This window comes from Podarcis erhardii (assembly GCF_964252035.2).
Source record: "Podarcis erhardii genome assembly, chromosome: 13".
NCBI lineage: Eukaryota > Metazoa > Chordata > Lepidosauria > Squamata > Lacertidae > Podarcis > Podarcis erhardii.
In genome coordinates, this window is record NC_138502.1 from 36,429,079 (window position 1) to 36,454,306 (window position 25,228).

The window sequence follows — 25,228 nt, forward strand, 5'->3', positions numbered from 1 at the left end:
TTGCACATGCGCCTTCGCCACCTTAAGTTCAGTTTCGGTCCCGCTTTCGTCGATAGCGGCGGGGGTGGGGGTGGGGGGGCTGTACAGTTGTCGGGGGCGGGGCTTCGATTTAACCCCTGCTGGGCGTTGCGATGACGTGTAGCGTTCTGGAATCAAAGCGGGAATCCACAGAATGAATTGTGCGCGAAAAAGGAATCCTCGAAAGCGGAGGGTGTCCTTTGCGCTTGGAGGAGAGGGCGGTGAGGAGTTTATTTATTTTTATTTATTGAATTTATACAGCTCCCTATACAGTACCCGAATGTCTCAGGGCGGTTCACAGAACAAAATCAGAATACTGTATAAAACCTATGGAGCTGAGCTGGCTGGGTATCCAGAGATCAATGCCCTGCGAAGTCCAAAAAGACGAAAACACAACAAAAAGCTCTGGGTGGCCTTGAGAAAATGATGTAATTTGTCTGCCAATTGAGACGTCTCCATCTCAATCGAAGAAACGCTGGCATTTAGAACGACCGGCGGTGATATAGTTTTATTAAATTTCCACAAATTTCACATAGAATTCCAATACACAATACATTTTTTTATTTTGTATTATCGACTTCCCATCCCCTTTCCCGTGTTTTTTTATTCTATCTCTCACACCCTATCTTCACTTATTTATATCATAACCATAATAACAATAATCTCTCATTATTTCTCTTGCTCATAGTTCAAATCCCGCTCGCGAATTCATCATATTATAACATTTCTTTAAATAGTCCCAAAAAGGCTTCCATTCTTCCATAAAATATCATTAAGTTCTTCTATTTTAGCTGTTAGCTTTGCTGATTCAGCACAATCCGTGACTTTGCTTCTCCATTCTTCTTTGGTGGGAACTTCTTCATCTTTCCATTTCTGTGCATAGAACAACCGGCAATAAGATAAAATCTGATGTTGCTCACTGAGGGCTTAGTAAGAGAAAGAATTGTAATAACAATAAAGCTTCTGGAAGACTTTTTGCACCATTAGGTGAGTGTGAAAGACCGAACTGAACTGGAGAAGAGTTTTGATTTTTAATAAATCCTTCTTTTCTTCCGGGGAGCTCAGGCTTGCATGCGTCACTCTTCCCCATCCCATTTTAAAGCAACCTTTTGAGTGTCAGGGGACTTGGCTGTTTTTGCACAATAGCAGGAACCGTGAAGTTGAAATTTCAGCAGCATAACCCGTAAGAGTCCATAATATGTATTTTTCTCCCCATCATGGTGCCCATTCTCGAAGAGAGTGAATTGCTATTTACTATTATTATGAATTTTTATACCATTTAATGCCAAAACAGGCTTCTGGGCAGTTGTACGAGGAGAAAAAGCGGTTACACAAACAAGGACACGCACACATTTAAAACACACTGCTTCTCTCCCAAAGAATCCTGAGAACTGTAGTTTAGCCCCGTCCCAGAGCTACAACTCCCAACGCCTGCAAACTACATTTCCCAGGATTCTTTGGGAGCAAGCCGTTCGCTTGCAAGGTTATGTTGTGCGCGCAGTTACACAGCCAGCGTTTTTGGGAGACGGATCCACGTGAAATCGACATTATCATAGGGAGCCACCGAATCGCCGCTTTCCTGCGTGACTGGGGAAAAAATATGCAATGGCCCTTCAGGATTGCGACTTGCTCCCAATGCAACTGCGCACCCGAGGAGCTCTCTTCGACCTCTCCGGGATATTCCGGTGCGCGCAGACCACGGCTCCTTGCGCTGGCCGGGAAGGTGGGGAGGCGCCTGCCGGAGAAGGGGTGGTTTCCCAGGCTGGAAAGGGAAGTGACGCCTAGCAAGGGTTCCCGGAAGCGCCTTGATCCTGTGTGCGAGACAGTGTTTTCACTTTTTTTGGATACCCAAGCGGAGAGGTTGCAGGAGAGCCAGAAAAGACAGGTAAAAGTCGGGGCTGCGACGCACGAGAGGTGGCCGCGAGGTCCGGGACGGATCCGTGGGGAGGGGGCTGGGATCGGGGCCGCCGGACACGCACACCCGCAAGTGCGTGGGTCTCCCCCGCGAGAAAGTGCCAACATCTGGCGAAGAGAGAACCCCCCCTTTTCACCCACCCCCGCACCCCGGGGGCTCGGCGCGGGCAGTCGATCTCAGCGGTTTGCTGCGCCATCGCTTGCAAGGTTTGCTCGGAGGCAACTTCCGCCGTGTCCAGAGGGGCTTTATACTTAGGATCGCAGACTCGCGAGCACCGAGGGTCCCTAATCATGGCACTTGCGCAGCAAGGATCTCGGGCGGTGGGGGGCATGGGCGTAGCCGGGATTTATGCTAGGGGGCGGCAGGACACCCACCTGTCATCATCGTCCTGTCTGGCTCGGAATGAAATGTCTCAGCAAGAACAGTTGTTTTGACTTACTTTCTTTTGACCCCAAGCGCTCAGAAAAATCTGTCAAAACCTTCCTACAATGTCTACTTTTTATTTACTAGATTTACCCCCCCCCCAGCTATCCCCAGGGGTGGGGGATGCCTCACTTCCAAGGAGGGTAATGGCATCTGGGGAAGAATAGGCTTTGCCTTTTCAGTTTGATCTGCAAGAGACCACTTGCCCCTGTTTGAGACCCCCCCACCACCACCAGCAAGTACACTGAGGAAGTGGAAAGAAGAGATGTCAATTTGTTGTTGTTGTTGTTGTTTAGTCGTGTCCGACTCATCGTGACCCCATGGACCAGAGCACGCCAGGCACTCCTGTCTTCCACTGCCTCCCGCAGTTTGGTCAAACTCAGCTGGTAGCTCCGAGAACACTGTCCAACCATCTCGTCCCTGTCGTCCCCTTCTCCTTGTGCCCTCCATCTTTCCCCACATCAGGGTCTTTTCCAGGGAGTCTTCTCTTCTCATGAGGTGGCCAAAGTATTGGAGCCTCAGCTTCAGGATATGTCCTTCCAGTGAGCACTCAGCACTCATTTCCTTATAAGTCCTCAAAGGCCCTGGAGAGAAACAGAGAGTTGCTGTGGGGAATGGCAGAGCCTTTGAAAGCTATGCCCAGGGTTGTAGGCAATTGGAAGATGCTCTGGTTTGTGGCATTGGAACAAAATGCCATGCTGAGTAGCACTCAGTTGTGAAGAGGCTGAGCTATGAATCTGGGAGTTCCTGCTTCGAGTCTCGCCTCTGCCACAAAGCTGCTTTACGCAAGCCCCCACCATCTGGAATACTCGGTGTGGGTTGGAAGGAATAAGTTGGGAACTGCAACACCATGTTGCAGTGTGAAGTGCAACTTCTGTTCAGGATGTCGGCCATCTTCCAGGATAATAAATTAAACACCCTCACCCCAACATTTGTCCCTTCAACACACCCCAGCCAGTCAGCATTTCACAGCCATTGAGCACGCAGTCTTCTTTGGCCTGTTGTGATTCCCACCGCCCCCTTCTAAAGATGTTCCTGCACTTCTGCAAAGCTTGGAATTCCCTTAAATTTACTCATACCTCCCTCTTCTGCCCTTTTGACTCACCTCTGAACTCACAGGGGGTGGCGATATGATACAGTACGATATCTTTATTGTCATTGTCCCATACAGAACAATGAAATTGAAAAATCTACATAAGACATTCAAAAACTCCTAAAAACTCTGAAACCCCATTTTAAATTGCAATATACTCCTATAGAGACTCCTTATGCTACGTTTAAAACCAGAATTGCATTTGGGTAGAACTGTTTCTCAGGCGGCTAGTCCTAGTCTTTATAATCCTGTACCTTCTTCCAGAAGGCAGAAGCTGAAAGAGATTATTTCCGGGGTGCGTATTATCCTGCACTATCTCTGCAGCTGTATTGCTGAGTTTCCTTACAGCTGGGGTAGCAAACTTTGTGCTCTCCAGATGGTGCACTCCAGCTCCCATCAGTCCCAGCCAGTGTGACCAATGGGCAGGGATGATGGGAGTTGTAGTTCAGAAACAGCTGGCATGTACCATATTTGCAACCCCTGCCTTGTGCGTATTTCTTGAGATTGTCGGGATCTCCATAGCTAGCTCAGAACTTTGTGTATGTCGTTTAACATAGCCCAGTTGGTAGAGCATGAGGCTCTCAATCCCAGGGTTGTGGGTTTGAGCCCTACATTGGGCAAAAAGATTGCTGCATCGCAGGGAGTTGGACCAGATGACCCTTCCAACTCTACATTTTGGGAAATGTAAAAGGCTAGTGTGTCAAACTGGAGGAGGAAGAGGGAATTTCCCTCTTTCATCCAGCATGTATAGAACACATGGGAAAATGAGGGGAATATGTTGATACCTGTCTCCTCTTTCCCTTTCAGGTTACATCCTGCCCCCAGGTCTGTTGTTTGGCCGACTGCCCCTCCTCCCCACTGCCGTGCTTCTGCCCCATAAGCCCTGCCATGTGGCTGTCAAATAGCTGAGTCTCTTCCCCACTGTGGGGAGAAAGGTGAGTTTTAAGGGCAAGTGGCCCTCATCTGCATTTTCTCATTGTACGTGGGGAAAAGTGGGTGGGAAATGTTTCAGTGTGTGTGTCACACACACACAGAGAACACGTATATGTGTGTGTGTGTATATCAGTGAAAAGCTGTAAAAGATGTGAGTGAAACAGTAGGAGAGAGGAAACTTCATGGGCAGGGAAATATGGAACCAAAAGGCAGTCAGAGCAATCCTAATTATAGGAAGGTGGTGTATCTTAGGCCAGTGTAAGTTAACCTGTTGCAAATTCTGTCCAGGAACCTCTGGGGAGGAGGCTGCTGCCAACTGAGCCAGCAGGCGAGTGTGGACTCAAGCGTTGAGGATTGGGTCCTGTTAGGTTGCATGGCCAAGTTGAACAGGCGTTAAGTCTCTCCTTGCATTGCCTCACCCTCACAACGCCCCTGGAACACACCTTTTCAGGGACTCACAAAGTTGCAGTGGAGTGAGGGTCTTACGATTCAGCTGGACTCCAGCCCAAGGTTTGCCAAATCCAAACTTGTTTAATCTCAGCTAAGAAAAGAGAAGTGGAACGAAAGGATGGGCAAGTTGCATAGGGTACAGAGAGGTCAAAATGTATCACCTCTCTTCCCTTATAAATAATATACCTTCTGACGTTGTGCTGACCATTTTGGGGAGAAGGCTCCAGAAGTGCGTGAAGAAGACTCAGAGCCCCATAAAAATCTTCTGGAGTAGAAAATAAGATCGCAAGGAGAGCTTTGCCTCTGAGAAGCCCATGTTAGGTATTGCAGGGAACAGCCTTCTCCCATTGTTGCCTCCCAGTAACTGAAGCTCCACAAATATATATGGAGCATGGAGGCTTCATTCAACCATCAGAGCTCAGAGATGTAAATTTGTTTGCCATGAATTTGTGCAAATCCTCTTTTAGAGCTGTCTAAACTAGTAGCCGTCTTTGCATCTTGACGCAGCAGCCTCCCTACCTTCATTTTAGGAGAAGTTGAATGCAGAAGTACCTTCTTTAATCCCTCTTGAATCGATGGTTTTTAAAGTGCGTAGGGTGACCCAGAGTTTGAATTTATGGGTGATGGACACCAGCATGGCAGGAGATAGGACTGGCCCTACCATTGGGCAGAGAAATATGGCCTCGGGTGGCTTCTTTTGGGTGTCATGTAAAGGCAGCAAATGTATTGTCGTCATACTTTTTTGCTCCCAGGCAAAAGCCCCTATGGGATTTTCTGCCTCAGGTATCTAATAATTTGGCCAGCCTTGGGCTGCTGTGGCCTTTGACTCAGAGACAGAAGTTGGTTTAATTTCCTGTGCCGCTTCAGGCAGCAAAATGCCTTGGGCTGGCCTTCGTAGGAGTTACCAGGTGTAGGCCAGAAGAGGCCCTTCGTTCCCTCCTTGAACGTAGGAAGTTAACGGGAAGCAGGTGCTGTATTTGGACGGCTCTTTTGCCACCCCTTCAGAAATAAATAGCAGGAGGACCAAATTGCAGCACCCCCAAATTTTCCCCATCAAGTTAAATCACCTCCTCCCTGCCCCCGACCCTCGAAGATGCAACATGAGGAAATGCTGCTTTTCTCCCTTTTCCATGGAAATGGAGGAGAAATGAGGAAGCAGGCTGATGGAGGACTACATTGGCACTATCCATTTTTAAAAGTGTCATAGCACATTAAACAGCCTTGGGTTTCCCCACAAAGAACTTTGAGAACTGTGGTTTGCTAAGGGTGATGAAAATGGTTAGGAGGCCCCCTATTGCCCTCCCCTCCCGCAGATATAATTCCCAGAATTCCCTATAAAGAGAGACTTGAGTATTAAACCACTCTAGAAATTTGAGCTCTGAGGAGGGGAATTGGGGCTTGCTCAAGAGTTACACCACCTTTGTGAAACTTGCTGGTTAATGCTTGCTAAAGAGAGGTGCAGAAGATCCCTGGTTCAGGAGGACTGGGAATCTCCCCTACTTGAAAGCCCGGAGAGTTGCTGTCAGTCAGAGCAGAATACACTGAGGTAGATGGTTTAACTTGGTATATAGCTGTTTCTTAAAATGGCTGAACTGCCTCTGTTTGTCTGCCTGATTCCAGGGCTGGCTATGCAATGCTGCTGTGGCTGACACCCTGAGATGGCCAAAACGGGCACCAATGAACTTCAGTTACCACTGGGTAAGCCACCTACTGAAACCTACTTACCACTTGCCTACCCTCCCCACCCCACCCCCCGCCAAACAGCCCACTACTACCAAATGGACAACAGAAACGGGCTTTTTAAAGAAAACAATATAACTCTTTGGTTTTTCTTCACTTCCTTGCCTCATTCTCCATTGCTATTCTTTCTCCCCCCCCCCAAAAAAAAACCCACACCACACACACAGAAGATGGGGAGCCCGCTTCTCAGGTCAAAGACGAGTGGTCAAAGGAAAAGCCAGAGTCTCAGAGCACTGTGAAAATCGAGGTGGTTTGCACAGACGATGGAGAGAGCTCTACGCACAGTGCGGGTGAGTTTGAGAAGAATGTAGACGGCTTTGTATTTCTTTAATTGAATTTTTTTGGCTGTTGATTCCTGCATTGAATTGCAGGGGGTTGGACGAGATGATCCTTCCAACTATGTATTTCTGTGATTCTGTGGTCCTTCTATTCTTTAAGGCCTTTACAAATGTGAGTTTAACAATCGCTCAGTGTCAGCAAATAATAATGCCAGCGGCTTTTTACTTCAGCCTCCGGTTCTGAAGTTGGCTTGTTGGAACCAAACATAGCAATAATAATGATAAATAATAATAATTTTATTATTTATACCCCGCCCATCCACATGGATTTCCCCAGCCATTCTGTGCAGCTCGCGGCAGAATAATAAAAACATGATAAAACATCAAACATTAAAAGACTTCCCTAAACAGGACTGCCTTCAGATGTATCCTAAAAGTCAGATTGTTGTTTATTTCCTTGACATCTGAAGGGAGGGTGTTCCACAGGGGAGGGCACCACTACCGAGAAGGCCTTCTGCCTGGTTAATGTTAACCATGGTTTCCTGTGTCAGACAACACAACAAAACTGTGGTTAGCCAAACACAGAAGTGAAAGACCCCAAACTCCACCCTTCAGCCAAGTGGGAGGAGGAAGGCAACAGGTGAGCCTGTGAGGAGGTGAGGCTGGTTCACAACTCCATAAATAAACCAAGAATGGGGAGCCTGCAGCCCTCCAGTCGGTGCCAGGCTACAGCTCTCGTCATCATCCCTGGCCATGCCAGCAAGGACTTGTGGGAGCAGAAGTTGGGCAACATCTACAAGGCCACAGGTTCCCTGCTCCTGTGCCAGATCATAGTTTAGCATGGTGCCCAACGCGGACATCGTAACCAAGAAGCCGGGGGGGGGGGGTGAAGCTCGCAGGCATCTCTTAAGCCACTTTTTCCCCCCTACAGCTGAGGAGCCAACCCGCAAGCGCAAGAAGGGCCCTGCCCCCAAGATGCTGGGTGATGAAGTGTGCAGCGTGTGCGGGGACAAAGCCTCGGGATTCCACTACAACGTCCTCAGCTGCGAGGGTTGCAAGGGCTTCTTCCGGCGCAGCGTCATCAAGGGGGCGCAGTATACCTGCAAGGGCAGTGGGCAGTGCCACATGGACATGTACATGCGCCGGAAGTGCCAGGAGTGCCGTTTGAAGAAGTGCCGGCAGGCGGGCATGCGAGAGGAATGTGAGTAGTCGGCGAGAAGAGGCACAGCTGAGATCTGGGGTGACAAAGGCTTGGGGGAAAGGGGCAAAAATGGAATTTGTTTGCCTGCTTTGTTTTCTTTTTGAAGCAGGCCCAGGGAGGAAGCCTACCGGACTCCAACTCCCATCAGCCCCAGCCAGCATGGATAATGGGAGTTGGAGTCCAGCAAAATCGGGAGGGCCAGAGGTTCCCCAGCCCTGTTTTAAATATTTTATATCCCACCTTTCCACTACTGTAGACTTAAGCGTAGTTTACAAATTCTAGATTATTATTACAATTTATATACCACCCTTCATCAAAAGATCCCAGGGTGATGTACAACATTAAAAATGCATTACAGAACATTAGTAATAAAAGCATAAAAAAACCATTATGGCAGACAGACAACTAATAAAATAGTTACCGTATTTTTCACTCTAGAAGATGCACCCGACCATAAGACACACCTAGTTTTTAGAGGAGGAAAACAAGAAAAAAAATATTCTGAATCAAATGTTGTTGAAGAGGCTTTGCGCGGCTATCGCTGAAGCCAGAACAGCAAGAGGGATTGCTGCACAGCTCTCCCTCTTGCTGTTCTGGCTTCTGTGATAGCTGTGCAGCCTGCATTCGCTCCATAAGACGCACACACATTTCCCCTTACTTTTTAGGAGGGAAAAGGTGCGTCTTATAGAACGAAAAATACGGTAATAACAGTCCTCTTCCCCCACACTTTCACAGGCCATCAGATTATTTAATAGCCATAGGCCTGGGCAAAGAGGAATGTTTTCGCCTGGCCCCTAAAGACATGTAATTCTGGCGCCAGACAAGCTTCTCTGTGGAGAGCATTCTGCAGTCAGGGAGCCACCACAGAAAAGGCCCATTCTCTTGTTGCCACCCTGCAAACCTCTCTGCAATGGGGGACATAGAGAAGGGCCTCAGAGGACAGGCACACGGCCCGGTTCAGTTTGTATGGGAAGAGGTGACACTTAAGGTATCCTTAAGGTTAAGGGCTGTATCCAAGCTTAGCCATTATCAGAGCCATTCAAGTAAATCAGCATTGTTATTAGGTTTGTATCCCACCTTTCCTCCCCAAAGAGCCCAGGGCGGCAAACAGATGCTCAGTTATAAAACAATTAAAACATTCTAAAAACAATCACAATTAGAAAACATCCAAAAGCAGTTAATGGTTAAAAATGTGCTTCCGTCCAACAATCTTGGGGTTGCTAGGAACAGTATTCCTCAGCCACCAAACGCCGGGGTAAACAGGAATGTTGTCGGAATACTCCCGAAAGTGAATAATGATGGAGACAGGCGCAACTCACCAGAGAGGGCATTCCACAAGCAGGGGGCCACCATTGAAAAGCCCTGTTGTGCATCAGCGCCCAATTGGACAGTGAACAAGGCCCACGTGACAAACTTAGGTCCATTAACTTCAGTAGTTTCTGCTCTGAGTAGAACTTGGTTCGATACAATGCTAAGATTGCAAGCACTGGTTGTCAGTAACTCTTGGCAACTCTTGTTCTTGTTCTGACCCTCCCCTGCATGTGTTCCCTCCAGAGAGAGGGAAACAGGGGTTTATGGCATTATGCAATGCTGTCACCCAAGATAACTGGGGGTTGGGGGGTGGGATGGGGGTTCGGTGAGCCCTTGACCTCCTCCGCAGCTGAGGAGAGAGATGGGAGCTCATCTTCCTTGTGCTACATCTCAGATGTGCTCAAAAAGCAGGGAGAAGTCCCACAGCTCTCCGAAGATCAGCGCAACACGAGGGAGAACTGCTGCCATTCATCTCTGGTTCTGAAACCAGCCCGTCCTCGCAGACTCTGCCTTTTCTAAGCCCAGGGGAAGGGGGGTGGGGCTGCGCTCTCGCCGGAGTGAAAGTGCATCTGTAGATCCATGATCCCAGCAATACATCATACAGTGGCACCTCAGGTTACAGATGCTTCAGTTTAAAGACTCTGCTAACCCAGAAATAGTACCTCGGGTAAAGAATTTTACCTCAGGATGAGAACAGAAATTGTGTAGTTGCGGCACAGCGGCAGCGGGAGGCTCCATTAGCTAAAGTGGTACCTCAGGTTAAGAACAGTTTCAGGTTAAGAATGGACCTCCAGAATGAATTAAGTTCTTAACCCGAGGTACCACTGTAAATTGCTGGCGACAAACAACTTGTAAAAAAAAAAAAGATTTAAAACAGGCTTCCTCAAATTCGGCCCTCCAGATGTTTTGGGACTACAGTTCCCATCATCCCTGACTACTGGTCCTGCTAGCTAGGGATCATGGGAGTTGTAGGCCAAAAATATCTGGAGGGCCGAGTTTGAGGAAGCCTGATTTAAAATAATACAGAGCAGGGAGGGGGGGAATCTGTAACCCTCCAGATATGTTGCTAAACTACAACTCCCATCAGGTGCGCCGGCTTGCCCCCGCAGCAGCGGATGCCCAGGGCTGCGCGACGTGCTACGTGGAACTTTGTGGGTGCCCAGCCCCTTCTTTGAAAATTTGTGGGTGACCTGGCACCCATGGCCCCCCACATAGATGGCGCCTATGGCTCCCATCATCCGTGACCATTGGCCATGCTGGCTGGGACACATGGGATCTGGAGTCTGAGCCACACAGAAGCCAGCAATGTGGTTACCAAAAAAACACACTTCTAAAAGCAGTTCATGTTAATTAGAGAGTTGGACAAATAGGGAAGATGTGTCATCGTGTCTAAACGTTAATAATGGTTGCAGGAGGCAGAGTTCAGGGAGACATTTCACAGCCAGGGACTTCAGAGGATGAGTCAGAGGATTGGGGATGCTGATAATAATAAATTTTAATAATAATAATAAATTTTATTTATACCCTGCCCTCCCCAGCCAAGACTGGGCTCAGGGTGGCTAACAACCAATAATAAAAACAAGTTGATTAAAATACAACTTAAAAAACAAGATTAAAATACAACATTAAAACATTAAACTGCAGCCTCTTCACAGGAGGAGAAAGGAAAAAAGAAAGAGGGGGAGGGAATCAAATTGATTCTAAGCCAAAGGCCAGGTGGAACAACTCTGTCTTACAGGCCCTGCGGAAAGAAATCAGATCCTGTAGGGCCCTGGTCTCATGAGGCAGAGCGTTCCACCAGGCCGGAGCCAGTGTTGAAAAGGCCCTGGCTCTGGTTGAGGCTAATCATATTCCTTAGGGCCCGGGACCTCTAGGGTGTTGCTATTTATGGACCTTAAGGTCCTCCATGGGGCATACCGGGATGTAGCAGGAACAACTGAGATCCTCTCTGTGATCCTACCTGATCTCAATAACTCCTCCCCTCTCCTTCTCTCTAGGTGTTTTGTCGGAAGAGCAGATCCGTAAGAAGAAGATCCGTAAACAGCAGGAGGGAGAAGGGGCGTCGGGAGGCGAGGGGGGCGGAGGCGAAGTTCTCCGAGTACCGCCTCTGCCCTGCGACCCCTCTTTGCCCCAGCCCGAACCAGCTCCCCTCACGCCCCAGCAGGAGGGCATGATCCGGCAGCTGGTAGCAGCGCAACAGCAGTGCAACAAGAGGAGCTTCAGTGACCAGCCCAAAGTCACGGTAATCGAAGACGATATTAGCGATGGGAGTATGGGCATGCAGGTTATGTGAAGTTCAGCTCTCGTTCGTATCTCATCCCAGCTCAGATGCTCCAGAAATGTCTGACTTTATTAGATACAGTGGTACCTCGGGTTAAGTACTTAATTCGTTCTGGAGGTCCATTCTTAAGCTGAAACTGTTCTTAACCTGAAGCACCACTTTAGCTAATGGGGCCTCCTGCTGCCGCTGCGCCGCTGGAGCACGATTTCTGTTCTTATCCTGAAGCAAAGTTCTTAACCTGAAGCACTATTTCTGGGTTAGTGGAGTATGTAACCTGAAGCATGTGTAACCTGAAGAGTATGTAACCCGAGGTACCACTGTAGATAGATAGATAATTTATTACGGTCGGAGACCAGCTTATAAAACACACTTGGGGGTACAATCCCAGAAGAAGGAAAACAAACATTTAAAACAATGTGCAACAATAAATTTAAAATTTATAAATGTGATAAGCGTATAGACACTTAAAACTTTAAGATAAGCTACCATGGAGAGATGACCCAGAGACACCCATGGAACAGAGTTTGGGGATTTTCTTAACAAACTAGTTTGAGTCGGGGGATGGTCTGTGTCTACAGATCTGTACACGGAATCTGGCGACCATTCGGGTCATCTTATGATCTTTGCCTAACAGGAAAAGGTGAATTTTTGCTTTTCCAGGAGGTCTGGGAGCCTCGCCATCAGGGGATCAATGGTCTCACTACGTGCCTCTTCATAAAAGGAACACCTAAAGAACAAGTGCTCTGGGCTTCCTATATCCCCCAATAAACAGGCACAAAGTCTCTGAGCATATGGGACTTTTTTAAAGGATCCTTCCAGGACCGGCGAGGGCAGAGCCGAGCTTCTGGCAAGTGTAAAGGCCCTTTTTGCATTTTTGGATACGAGAAAGAAGAGATATGCTGCCGGTGCAACTATCTCTCTCTCAATTTCTCCAATTTTATAGTTGGGGCACCTTGAGCAGTCTCCCATCAGCTCATTGTTTCTGTGCTTGCTACAGCACAAGGCAAGTCTCTTCCTCCCCAGCCAACCCAGAAATTTAGCAGACTGGTCCCAGCAAAGGAAAAATGGATACCAAAACTTATGAATCATAGAATCATAGAATCATAGAGTTGGAAGAGACCACAAGGGCCATCGAGTCCAACCCCCTGCCAAGCAGGAAACACCATCAGAGCACTCCTGACATATGGTTGTCAAGCCTCTGCTTAAAGACCTCCAAAGAAGGAGACTCCACCACACTCCTTGGCAGCAAATTCCACTGTCGAACAGCTCTTACTGTCAGGAAGTTCTTCCTAATGTTTAGGCGGAATCTTCTTTCTTGTAGTTTGGATCCATTGCTCTGTGTCCGCTTCTCTGGAGCAGCAGAAAACAACCTTTCTCCCTCCTCTATGTGACATCCTTTTATATATTTGAACATGGCTATCATATCACCCCTTAACCTCCTCTTCTCCAGGCTAAACATGCCCAGCTCCCTTAGCCGTTCCTCATAAGGCATCGTTTCCAGGCCTTTGACCATTTTGGTTGCCCTCCTCTGGACACGTTCCAGTTTGTCAGTGTCCTTCTTGAACTGTGGTGCCCAGAACTGGACACAGTACTCCAGGTGAGGTCTGACCAGAGCAGAATACAGTGGCACTATTACTTCCCTTGATCTAGATGCTATACTCATATTGATGCAGCCCAGAATTGCATTGGCTTTTTTAGCTGCCGTGTCACACTGTTGGCTCATGTCAAGTTTGTGGTCAACCAAGACTCCTAGATCCTTTTCACATGTACTGCTCTCAAGCCAGGCGTCACCCATCTTGTATTTGTGCCTCTCATTTTTTTTGCCCAAGTGCAATACTTTACATTTCTCCCTGTTAAAATTCATCTTGTTTGTTTTGGCCCAGTTCTCTAATCTGTCAAGGTCGTTTTGAAGTGTGATCCTGTCCTCTGGGGTGTTAGCCACCCCTCCCAGTTTGGTGTCATCTGCAAATTTGATCAGGATGCCCTTGAGTCCATCATCCAAGCCGTTGATAAAGATGTTGAATAAGACCGGGCCCAAGACAGAACCCTGTGGCACCCCACTAGTCACTCTATGGAATGTGCAGAAATAGCAACTCTTACCAGAAGAATAAGAAATCAAGATAACAAACTTTTTACAAAAAGAATGGAAATGGTTTATTGAATATTTGCAGATAAATTGTAAAACAGATAAGAACACTGGCAGGATTACAGTATTGTGATAACCTGCAGTTTCATAGAGGTATACAGTGGTAACTCAGGTTGCGAACGGGATCCGTTCTGGAGCCCCGTTCGCAACATGAGCAGAACGCAACCCACGTCTGTGCGTGCCGCGATTCGCCACAACGTCATTTTGAGCGTATGCACATGCGCAAGCGATGAAACCCAGAAATAACCCTTTCCGGTACTTCCGGCTCGCTGCAGGACGCAACCTGAAGAGATTTAACCTGAAGCAAACATAACAAGAGGTATGACTGTATATTTAAAGAAGATGAAGAAATGAGCAAATGAAGTTAATTTGGATATGCAGAAGATATTAAAAATAAATTTAAGGAACCGCAGAAAGAAGGGGAAGGAAGTCAAGTTTTGAAATGTCAAAATGATTGTAAAATCAGTGAAATATAAACCTGAAAAGTATAAAAAAGAAATTTAGCAGGCTGAAAGAAAGGGGATGAATCACTCTATTCCTCCCTGCTCCACTAGTCAGCTTGGTGGAAAGCCAATTTTTTAATTTTATTTTTAACCAGCCTGCTAAGAGACTAGTCGCCTGCATTTCCATGCCGGTTGCTGAGCTGGCAGTTTCTTCTTCTCCACAGTCAGCATGGAAGTGCAGCAACAAACAATCTATACATTGCTGGCTTGTAACTTCTGTGGTTTTATTTCTAAGGCTGCCACCCATCTCCCAGACGCTTCCGTACACCCTGTCTGTGGAATGTCCTCCTTTCCCCAATCTTTCCCCCTTTTCCAGCTCCAGCTACAATGCATTCTTCCCTGCAAATCCAGTCGCCTGTCCCAGGGCAGACTCCCGCCCCCTCATTGCTCACCGACACATGATGACTGGTGCTTTTCAATTGCCTGCACCAAAGCAAGCTTATAAAAGAGATTGCATGGGGGGGGGGGAGGAGAATGAGAAGCAGACACTTCTCTGTTTCCCAGCAGCCCTTCCTGCCCCTTACTTTTGCAAAGAAAGTGGAGAGGGCTGTCAGGCTGGGGAAGCCTTCTGGCAATGGAAGCAGGGCTGTGAGTTTCAAGGGGGGTGGATCTGGGCTCTCTCAGGAAGACGTCATCCTTCGTTAAAGGATGGATGCAGGAGCATGTGGCAAACATGTCAACTTCTGCACCCATTTTCACTGGTTCTAGAGACATCGGAATGGGCTCTGTAGCTGGTCTTCCTTACCCCAACACAACACAACTACCGTATTTTTCGCACCATAGGGCGCACCGGACCATAGGGCTCACCCAGTTTTTAGGGGGGGAAATCAAGGAAAAAATATTCCCCCCCCCAGCCCCAAAGAGCAGCGTACAGGCTGCACACAACCTCTCCCTGCCAGAGGGGTTGCGTGCAGCTATGGAAGAAGGCAAGGCAGCGAGCGGGATGGATCCCACTCGCTGCTTTGCCTTCCCCTTTAGCCCCGTGCAGCCTCTCCTTGCTGGGAGACGCTGCGCAGGGCTAAAGAAGCCATAGCCCGGTGCAGCCTCTCCCTGCCGGAGGGGTTGCGCGCGGCTATGGCAGAAGCCTGCATTCGCTCCATAGGACGCACACACATTTCCCCTCAATTTTTGGAGGGGAAAAACTGCGTCCAATAGAGCAAAAAATATGGTAAACGTGTTCAAATGGGAATAAAAGGCAGGCCCGACTTCTGAACCAGACCAGTATCCCCATTTCCTGTCTCGAACCAAGATGCTTATTTATCCTGATAAGAAGAAACAAAAACAAACCTTGAATTGGCCTGCCTTGCTCAGTCTGCCTTGATAGGTTAGTTAAACAAGTTATGTACACAGCAAGTGCCGTGTTTAACATTGACTCGCACCTGAGCTTACTAGATGTATAGAACACCTCGCATAATTTTGGGGGTCCTTGGAGCCAGGATGTTTAAGTTTGTTTAATCTGTTTTTACCCCGATTTCCCTCCAATTTCAATCCTCTTCCTCTGCCACCCCCCCCCATCACAAAAGATGTTTTCTTGACTCAAGAATCATAAAATCATAGAACTCTAGATCATTTTGTCCAAACCTCTGCAATGCAGGAATATGCAGCTGTTTCTTATGAGGATCGAACCTGCAACCTTGGTGTTATCAGCACCACGCTCTAACCAGCTGAGCTATCCAGGCCCTGTTCAATGTACTCAGAATGGGTACATTTTGCTGGATGTGTGGGGAGAGTCATGGTAATCCTGGTGGTTAAGAAGAATAACCAGGGGAGAGTTGGAGAGCGTGGGTTTCTGGATCTTGTTTGGAAGGGATCCCAGGCTTTTGTCTTCTTGATTCCCACCCCCTTTGTCAATCATAGAGGGTGGGTGAGAGATTTGGAGAGCAGTTTGGGGGTAAGGCTTAGGATTGCATCAGCGAAGCCTGTGCATTGTTAAGGGTCTCCTGCCCTAGACTGACCTCATTTCTCTCTTTCTGTCTCCTTCCATGTTTCTCCGCCTGCCTGCCTTCTACTCACCAGCCCTGGCCTATGGGCAGCGACCCCAACAGCCGGGAAGCACGGCAACAGCGCTTCGCCCATTTCACAGAGCTGGCCATCATCTCGGTGCAGGAGATTGTGGACTTTGCCAAGCAGGTTCCTGGCTTCCTACAGCTGTCGCGGGAGGACCAGATCGCGCTGCTCAAAGCCTCCACCATCGAGGTGAGCAAGAGCGGGGTAGAGCGTCTCCTGCTTCTCCCGACTCGTCACTTACGAATTATATGGCCGCGATCCTAACCGTATCTGCTCAGAAGTAAGTCCTGCTGAATTCACTGGGGTCTGCCCCCAGGTAAGTGGGGTCAGGACTGCAGCATTAGAATCTTAAGCCAGCTAGAAACATTGCTTCCCATCCGGGAGGTTTTGGTTCTCTTTACATAGCTGAAGAGGCTTGGAAGAACCGGCAGATCCCACAGCAGTGAAGAACCAGGAAGTAGAATCTTGGTAGGGGAGCCAGTGATTTTAATGCTAAAGTCTGCAGCTTCAGTTCCCGGCATTTGTTGGTAAAAAGGGCAGCTTAATCGATGGTGCGAATGAGTTTCCTGGCTTTCCTGACGGCCTCAGTCCAGTATACCTGAAGGAGCGTCTCCACTTCCATTGTTCTGCCCAGACACAGGTCCAGCACCGAGGGCCTTCTGGCGGTTCCCTCGCTACGAGAAGCCAAGTTACAGGGAACCAGGCAGAGGGCCTTCTCGGTAGTGGCACCCACCCTGTGGAACGCCCTCCCATCAGATGTCAAAGAGAAAAATAACTACCAGACTTTTAGAAGACATCTGAAGGCAGCCCTGTTTAGGGAAGCTTTTAATGTTTAATAGGTTATTGTATTTTAGTGTTTTGTTGGAAGCCGCCCAGAGTGGCTGGGGAAACCCAGCCAGATGGGTGAGGTATAAATAAATTATTATTATTATTATCATTATTATTATCATTATCATTATTATCATTATTATTATTATCATTATTATTATTATTATTATTAAACCCTGGAGAGTCACTGCAATCCGACGAGATGCTATAGGGACAGATCTTCTGCTTTTAATATGCAGCAGTTTCCTTTATTCCTAATCCGGTGGCAGCAGGCCTGCTGCTTCCAGGGACAAACAAGGCCTGAAATTCTACTGTGAAAGCAACTTGAGGGTAATTGCAGTGTGTGGGAGAAAAATGAGCACAAGACAAGAGGCTGGATTTCTCACTGGTGATAGTTTTAGATTTAGCATGATGTAGGTTGGGATGCTCACGTGACTGAATCCGGGGGTGGAGGTGGGCATCGAAAGCCAGCATTTCAGGGAGAATGGTTCTGTCTTAGTGCTAAAATGTTAGCTTTCCGAATGCATTGGTTTTTTTATTATTATTATTTTGGTGGAGCACAATTCAGTCCAATGAATCTGAAGTGGTACAGTCCCCACATGTGTTTACCGGCTCAGTGAATGTCTTAAAGTTATTGTGGAACAGAATGCCTGAATCTTGATTTGCACTAAACCATAGTTTAGCATAACAGGGAGAAACTTCACTGCATCTGGAATCTATGAGCTCCTCCTTCACCCCCTCCTCCTCCGGCACAGCCACAAAGAGGAGTTTAGAAGCCATTGCTTAATGCTTTTGCTAAACCACAGTGTCATGCTGGTCCAAACTGTAATGAGTATTAATTTCGATTTGTTTGAAAGAAGCCAGATTCAAACGGTAGTTAAAATTAACCGCAATAGGTAAAGGTAAAGGGACCCCTGACCATTAGGTCCAGTGACGGACAACTCTGGGGTTGCGGCGCTCATCTCGCTTTATTGGCCGAGGGAGCCGGCGTACAGCTTCTGGGTCATGTGGCCAGCCTGACTAAGCCGCTTCTGGTGAACCAGAACAGCGCACGGAAATGCCGTTTACCTTCCCACCAGAGCGGAACCTATTTATCTACTTGCACTTTGACATGCTTTTGAACTGCTAGGTGGGCAGGAGCAGGGACCGAGCAACAGGAGCTCACCCTGTCGTGGTGATTTGAACCGCCGACCTTCTGATCGGCAAGTTCTAGGCTCTGTGGTTTAACCCACAGCGCCACCCGCGTCCCTAATATAGGGTTAGGATGGCACAATAAACTGTAGCTGTGAAAAACAGGAGCTTCCCAACTCCTTGCAGCTGCACTAGAGGATTGCCATGCTAAACAGTGGTCTAACGCCGCCAATGTGAATCTTTGTTTGTGTTTGATATATATTTCCACTGTTCTTATTGTGTTGATTCCATACTGAGATGGTAGAACACAGGTCCCATTGAATCAATTAAATGATTAAATCAATCACCGCCTCGCAGATGTGGGGATACAGGGCATAGCCTGTAACTGGCTGTGCTCTTTTATCTCTGGTCGGGGGACAGAGGGTGGCACTAGGGAGGGAAATGTTGTCGCGCCACTCCTTGGTGTGTGGAGTGCCGCAGGGCGCAATCCTCTCCCCAATGCTTTTTAACATCTTTATGCGCCCCCTTGCCCAGATTATACAGAGCTTTGGGCTGGGCTGTCACCAATATGCTGATGACACTCAGCTCTATCTGCTGATGGATGGCCACACCGACTCGGCCCCAAACACACTGACCAGATGCTTGGAAGCTGTGGCTGGATGGTTTCGTGGGAGCCAATTGAAACTAAATCCTTCAAAGACAGAGGTCCTATGGCTGGGTCGGGATGGCATGGGGATGAGGGACCAACTCCCTTCTCTTGCGGGGGCCCAATTAGTGCCATTGCCTTCCGTTAAGAGTTTGGGTGTAATCCTTGACGCCTCGCTTTCCATGGAGGCGCAAGTTACAGCAACAGCCAAGGCGACATTTTTCCACCTTCGCCGCATCAAGCAGTTGGTCCCTTACCTTTCCCGCCCCGACCTGGCCACAGTGATCCATGCGACGGTCATCTCCAGGCTTGACTACTGTAATTCGCTCTACGCGGGGCTGCCCTTGAAGCTGTCCCAGAAACTCCAGCGGGTGCAGAATGCTGCAGCTAGACTCCTCATGGGGTCTCTGCCATGGGAGCATATTCACCCAGTGCTTTTCAAGCTGCACTGGCTTCCGGTGGAGTACAGGATCAGATTGAAGGTGCTGCTTTTGACCTTTAAAGCCCTTCACGGCCTAGGACACTCGTACCTACGGGACTGCCTCTCCCGGTATGCCCCACGGAGAGCCTCAAGGTCCATAAATAGCAACACCCTTGTGGTCCCGGACCCTAAGGAAGTTAGATTGGCTTCAACCAGAGCCAGGGCCTTTTCAACTCTGGCTCCGGTCTGGTGGAACGCTCTGCCTCATGAGACCAGGGCCCTGCAGGATCTGATTTCTTTCCGCAGGGCCTGTAAGACAGAGTTGTTCCGCCTGGCATTTGGCTTGGAGCCAATTTGATTCCCTCCCTCTCTTTCTTTTTTCTTTTCCTTCTCCTTCTGCGATGAGGCTACATTTTAATATTTTAATGTTGTATTTTTTAATTTTGTTTTTAAATTGTAATCATTTAACTTGTTTTTATTATTGCTTGTAAGCCGCCCTGAGCCCGGCCTTGGTTGGGGAGGGCGGGGTATAAATAAAAATTATTATTATTATTATTAAAATCAAGTCATTACTAACATACTTCCCACTGAAATAAATGGGACCGAAGTTTCACTAACTCTAACGCTTTCACACCTTACCTTGAAAGGTCTATGATACCACTTGCAACAGTCATGGCTTCCCACATAGGATTCTGGGAGCTGTAGTTTGTAAAGGGTGCTGAGGGTTGTTAGGAGACCTTCATTCCCCTCACAGAGCTACACTTCTCAAGAGCAGTTTAACAATTACTCCCACCTACCAGGGAACTACCTTGGGATCCCAGATGGTTGTTGGACTACAACTCCCATCATCCCTAGCTGGAAAGACCAGCGGTCATGGATGATGGGTGTTGTAGTTCAAGAACATCTGAGGACCCAAGGTTGAGAAAGGCTGCTCTCGCCACTTCCATCACACTGGCTTTCTGTCGGAAATGTGGGAAATGATGAAGGAAGGAAGAGAATGGGTTTAACTTAGGGCAGGAAAGGAGGGGAAAGGTGCCTGGAACTTATGTGGCCTAGTCAGTTAGTCCATATATGTCTGTGCCATGTATGCTGGACAGTTTTTTTCCAAGAGAGGGGTACAACTTCACCCCCTGCTCTGCCTCCACAGATCATGCTTTTGGAGACGGCAAGACGCTACAACCACGAGACCCAGTGTATCACGTTTCTTAAGGATTTCACCTACAGCAAGGACGACTTTCACCGTGCAGGTGAGGTGGGAAAGGAGAAGGTATGTGTGGGCTGTGAGGGGCTCCTTCCAGAAAATTCTTCCCCCTGGAGTGGCAGGCCAGAAGAATACCAAGAACCAGGAAGGAAGATCAATACCTTTTGAGGGTGTATGTGAGCGTTTCTGTCCTACTTCACAGAGAAAGGACACACCCAGACCTCAGGTCAGATTAAGCTCACACCGACAAACTCTGTTTTTGTGTGTTGTTGTGTCAAGCTCTCTCCAGAACAGTTGCCTCTGCTCAAGAAAGAGCTTCTTTCTAAAGAAAATTATGTTACGCCTTTTGCATTTTTGCCCTTGTTTTTACTTTGCCAGGGGGTCATAAATAAGCACAGCTAGGGGTTGGGGAGCCCCAGCAGTTGCCTCATCCAGGCTCTTGCCACACACGAGGCTCATTCCTCTCGCTGGATGTGGAAATGACAGGGCATCGCAGCACCCAGCATGTCTGAACAGAGTTGCAACTCCCCTCCCAAAAGAATCTCCTTGCTAGCACTGATTTTGCAGTGAGATTAGCAAAGCTTTGGCAGACTCTGGCCAAGTACAGAAGTCGTATCTTGAATGGAAAGGTAGCAGGTGCATTTTTTTTCTTCTTCCAATTTTTTTGGGTAGATTTGAAAGTTGAAGGGTTTTTTGTTGGGGTGGGGGGCAGTGGGACTTCTTTTGTTTTTTTAAAGAAGGCAGTTTGAGGATTTTCATATGCATTCAAGGTTACACATTTGTCTGGCCTGGAGCATCAAGAGTTTGTCTGCTTTTCAGGTGATTCACACCATTCATTCCTTTGCGTATCAACAATTATCTACTTACAAGTCAGGTGAAAGGACAGCCTAAGGATGGCTGTGTTGCCATGGCATGTTTGACACGAGTTTGCATTCCTTTTTAGCCTTCTTTCTTTCTGCAGCAGTGGGCCTGACAAGGGGGCAGTACCACTAAGAGATCTGGAATCCAGTCGGTTTCCTTACTAGCGTTGATTCCAGTTCATCTCGTATTTTGTATTATTTAAAAGCAAATAAAGGGTGTGTCTATCTCAGACCCTCTGGCTTGGCTTCTCTCTATTCTGCCTGTTCAATGTGCAGTTTGTTATGCATCACACTCTGAGGAGGTCCTTTTCTGCCAGAGGGAAACAAATATGTAAATATGGCTTCACAATCTCCATGCTTCCTGTCTCTGCTTGTAGTTTGTTTCTGGCGAGGATTTGCTTGCACTGCTTTCCCAGATGTTTCCCAGGCACAAGTCTGGCTTCATCTGCACTATACATTTAAAGCAGTATCACACCACTTTAAACAGTCTCTCCCCAAGGAATCCTGGGAAGTTTAGTCCTGAGAGTTGTTAGGAGACCCTCTACTCCCTTCACAGAGCTACAATTCCTACAGTGGTTTAACCACCAATCCCAGGGAACTCTAGGAATTGTAGCTCTGTGAGGGGCTTCCCTTACTATTGCTTTTCTTTGTCCCAGAGCTAGCAAAGTGCCGTGCTCAGGATTTTGTGCAGGGCTTTTCGGGTGCTTCTGATCAGCAGTGCCTTTTCTGCAGCGGCTCCCATTTGTGGAATGCTCTCCCCAGGGAGGTTCAGCTGGCTCCTTCATTATGCAGTCGTACCTTGGATCCCAAACGCCTTGCAAGTCGAATGTTTTGGCTCCTGAATGCTGCAAACCCGGAAGTGACTGTTCTGGTTTGCGAACTATTTTTGGAAGCTGAACATCCAACGGGGCTTCCACAGCTTCCAATCAGAAGCCACAGTTTGGTTTCCAAACGTTTTGGAAGTCAAGCGGACTTCCGGAATGAATTCCGTTCAACTTCCAAGGTATGACTGTACACCTTAAAGCGCCAGGCAAAAGCATTCCTCTTCAGCCAGGCCTTCTCCTTCTCCTACTTCTTCCCCTTCCCCTCCTCCTCCTCCTTCACCTTCTTCTTCCTACCCCATCCATCTGGCTGGGGTTCCCTGTAGCTTCACTTCTTGCCGTGAGGGAACCAGGCAGAAGGCTCTCAGAGCTAGATCTCCGTGTCCGGGCTGAACAATGGGGGTAGAGATGCTCCTTCAGGTATACAGGCCCTGATTGACAACCGATGCTCTTTTAAATGTGTTGTGGGAGAGGGGGTTACAGTCAAAACTCAGTTTTTGAACGTCTCAGCTGCCGAACGTTTCGCAAGCCAAATGCCGAAAACCCGGAAGTGATTGCTTCCATTTTTGAACGCGCCTCGGAAGTCGAACAACTTCCAAAGCGCGTTTCTCAATTTCCCCCGTTGAACTTGCTGACAGCCTTTGATACTTGGTTTTCGAACATTTTGGAAGTTGAACAGATTTCCGGAACGGGTTGCGTTCGAAAACCAAGGTTACACTGTATTGGTTTGTTTTTGTTCTTGTATATATTTTGTGTTTTTATATTGCAATTTTATGTGGTGAACTGCCCTGAGATCTATGGATGAAGGGCAGTGTACAAATTTAATCAACAACAACAACAACAACAACACCGCCTTTAGTCCCGGCCATGTCTTTACCTGCCTCACACCTGACAGTGACATCAGCTATAGACCAGGGGGCTGTGGCTCAGTCAGAATGGCTTTGCAGGCGAATTGGGGATGAATGGTGGGCCTAATTTGGCCTGGTGAAACCAAAGGACAATATATGTCTCTGTGTGGCCATGAGCAAGGTGCGTTCTCTTTCCCTGATGCTCCGGCTTTCGTTTCCTTCCTCCTCGTTTTACCATAAGGTCTGCAGGTAGAGTTCATCAACCCCATCTTCGAGTTCTCTCGGGCCATGCGGCAGCTGCAGCTGGACGATGCCGAATACGCCCTCCTCATCGCTATCAACATCTTCTCAGCCGACCGGCCCAACGTGCAGGACCACGGCCTGGTGGAAGCTCTCCAACAGCCCTACATCGAGGCCCTCAGCTCTTATATCCGCCTCCACCGCCCACAGGTGTCCAGTGGGGTGTGGGCATGGAAGACTGGGGCAATGAATGTGCAGGGCGGGTGGCGAAGTTGCTGTGATGGGAAATCGTTTGAGCAGGCGAAGAGGCAAAAAATATTTGGACGCCTCACAGAATTTGCTCTTGGGCTGTGGCCAAGCACCGCCGAGACAGCCGCTGGTTCCCCTGCTGGGTTCAAGAGAGATTCCTAATCCTGAAACCTTTACGTCTCCTGCATGGTGGGAAGAAAATAACATAATTTAAGTCACCTCCTCCCCTTTGGCTGCAGAGAAAGGAATAGCAAGGAATGGAAAATAGCAGTGGGCACTAAAAGTGAGGTTACAGGGGAATAGGAGGAGGAGCTGCCTTGATGCACTGGTCCATTTAGCTGAGTATTGTCTATTCTAACTGGCGTCACCTCTTCAGGGTTTCAGAAGGGAGCTTTTCTCAGCCCTGCCTGAGGGGGAATGAACCTGAAATATTTATTTATTTATTTATTTATACCCCGCCCATCTGGCTGGGTTTCCCCAGACACTCTGGGCGGCTCCCAACGGAATATCAAAAACACAACAAAACATCAAACATTAAAAACTTCCCTAAACAGGGCTGCCTTCAGATGTCTTCTAAAAGTCAGGTAGTTGTTTATTTCCTTGACATCTGATGGGAGGGCGCCACCACCGAGAAGGCCCTCTGCCTGGTTCCCTGTAGTTTCACTTCTCTCAGTGAGGGAACTGTCAGAAGGCCCTCAGAGCTGGACCTCGGTGTCCCTATTACATCTCCATCCGCTAGGTGTCTTAGATAGCCCTTCCAGTAGCAAACGTGAGTGGCAGGGTGCCTGACCAACCCTTGTGTTTTCCTCTCCTCTGGCTTTTTCAGGACCACCTGATGTTTCCACGCATGTTGATGAAACTGGTCAGCCTACGGACCTTGAGCAGCGTGCACTCTGAGCAGGTCTTCGCTTTGCGTCTTCAAGACAAGAAACTTCCACCGCTTCTCTCTGAGATCTGGGATGTACACGAGTAGACATTTTTTGGGGTGGGAGGGGACAGATGGGGGAGCGTACAGACGTCTCTCCTTCTCTCTCTCTCTCTGTTTCTCTTTTTCTCTCTTAACGCACGTACTCCTTTTCTTGGAATCCTTCCACAGACTCTTTTGAACCTCAGCATTAGGACTTGTAACTGATGGACTCATCCCACCAGAGGAACTGCATCAAGGGGGTTTACTAAGCACTATTTTCCCGTCTTGCCCCCTCCCCAAGCCCCATATACTTGTACTTCCTACAGAGCTTGCCTCCTCCGCTTCTGGTTTTGGGGAGGTGTCGGTCACATTTGTGCTTCTGGGGTGCGTAGGGGAATGATGCAAGGGGGCTGCTCCCTCCCCACAAAGACTCATTTCTCCTGCTCTTGAAGAATGAACACCCCCCCACCCTACGTGACATTCTAGGTGTGTCCCACTGGGGAGGGGGTGGCCTGGTATGGGGGGCTATGCCCAGAAAAAATAAAAAATAAATCTGATCATGACAAACCAAGCATCTGGCCTGGCGTTGATGGTATGTGTGAATAGAAAGAGAATAATAATAATAATAATAATAATAATACAGTGGTACCTCGGGTTACATACCCTTCAGGTTACAGACTCCACTAACCCAGAAATAGTACCTCGGGTTAAGAACTTTGCTTCAGGATGAGAACAGAAATTGTGCTGCGGCAGCGCAGCGGCAGTGGGAGGCCCCAT

The 25,228-nt window shown here is 48.1% G+C and overlaps 1 protein-coding gene across 2 annotated transcripts; it reads left to right on the top strand.

Moving 5' to 3' along the window:
- The first annotated feature begins 1,768 nt into the window (after positions 1 to 1,768).
- Positions 1,769 to 25,022, top strand: NR1H2 (nuclear receptor subfamily 1 group H member 2). 2 transcript variants are annotated; one of them, XM_081838048.1, is made up of 10 exons: positions 1,769 to 1,903; positions 4,257 to 4,384; positions 6,453 to 6,530; positions 6,740 to 6,862; positions 7,782 to 8,051; positions 11,360 to 11,604; positions 16,309 to 16,488; positions 20,473 to 20,572; positions 23,297 to 23,505; positions 24,371 to 25,022. In XM_081838048.1, exons 3-10 carry the CDS (start codon positions 6,491 to 6,493, stop codon positions 24,515 to 24,517), a joined length of 1,314 nt encoding a protein of 437 aa, XP_081694174.1. In that variant the 5' UTR covers positions 1,769 to 1,903; positions 4,257 to 4,384; positions 6,453 to 6,490; the 3' UTR covers positions 24,518 to 25,022. The 2 variants fall into 2 exon arrangements, with proteins under 2 accessions (XP_081694174.1, XP_081694175.1); XM_081838049.1 differs by having other exon boundaries at positions 6,743 to 6,862.
- Positions 25,023 to 25,228: the final 206 nt, after the last annotated feature.

Coding starts and splice junctions, on each gene's coding strand:
- NR1H2 (XM_081838048.1), top strand. CDS start 6,491: ATGGCCAAAACGGGCACCAATGAACTTCAGTTACCACTGG. Junction 16,489..20,472: donor TCAAAGCCTCCACCATCGAG/GTGAGCAAGAGC, acceptor CTGCCTCCACAG/ATCATGCTTTTGGAGACGGC. Junction 20,573..23,296: donor GGACGACTTTCACCGTGCAG/GTGAGGTGGGAA, acceptor TTTTACCATAAG/GTCTGCAGGTAGAGTTCATC.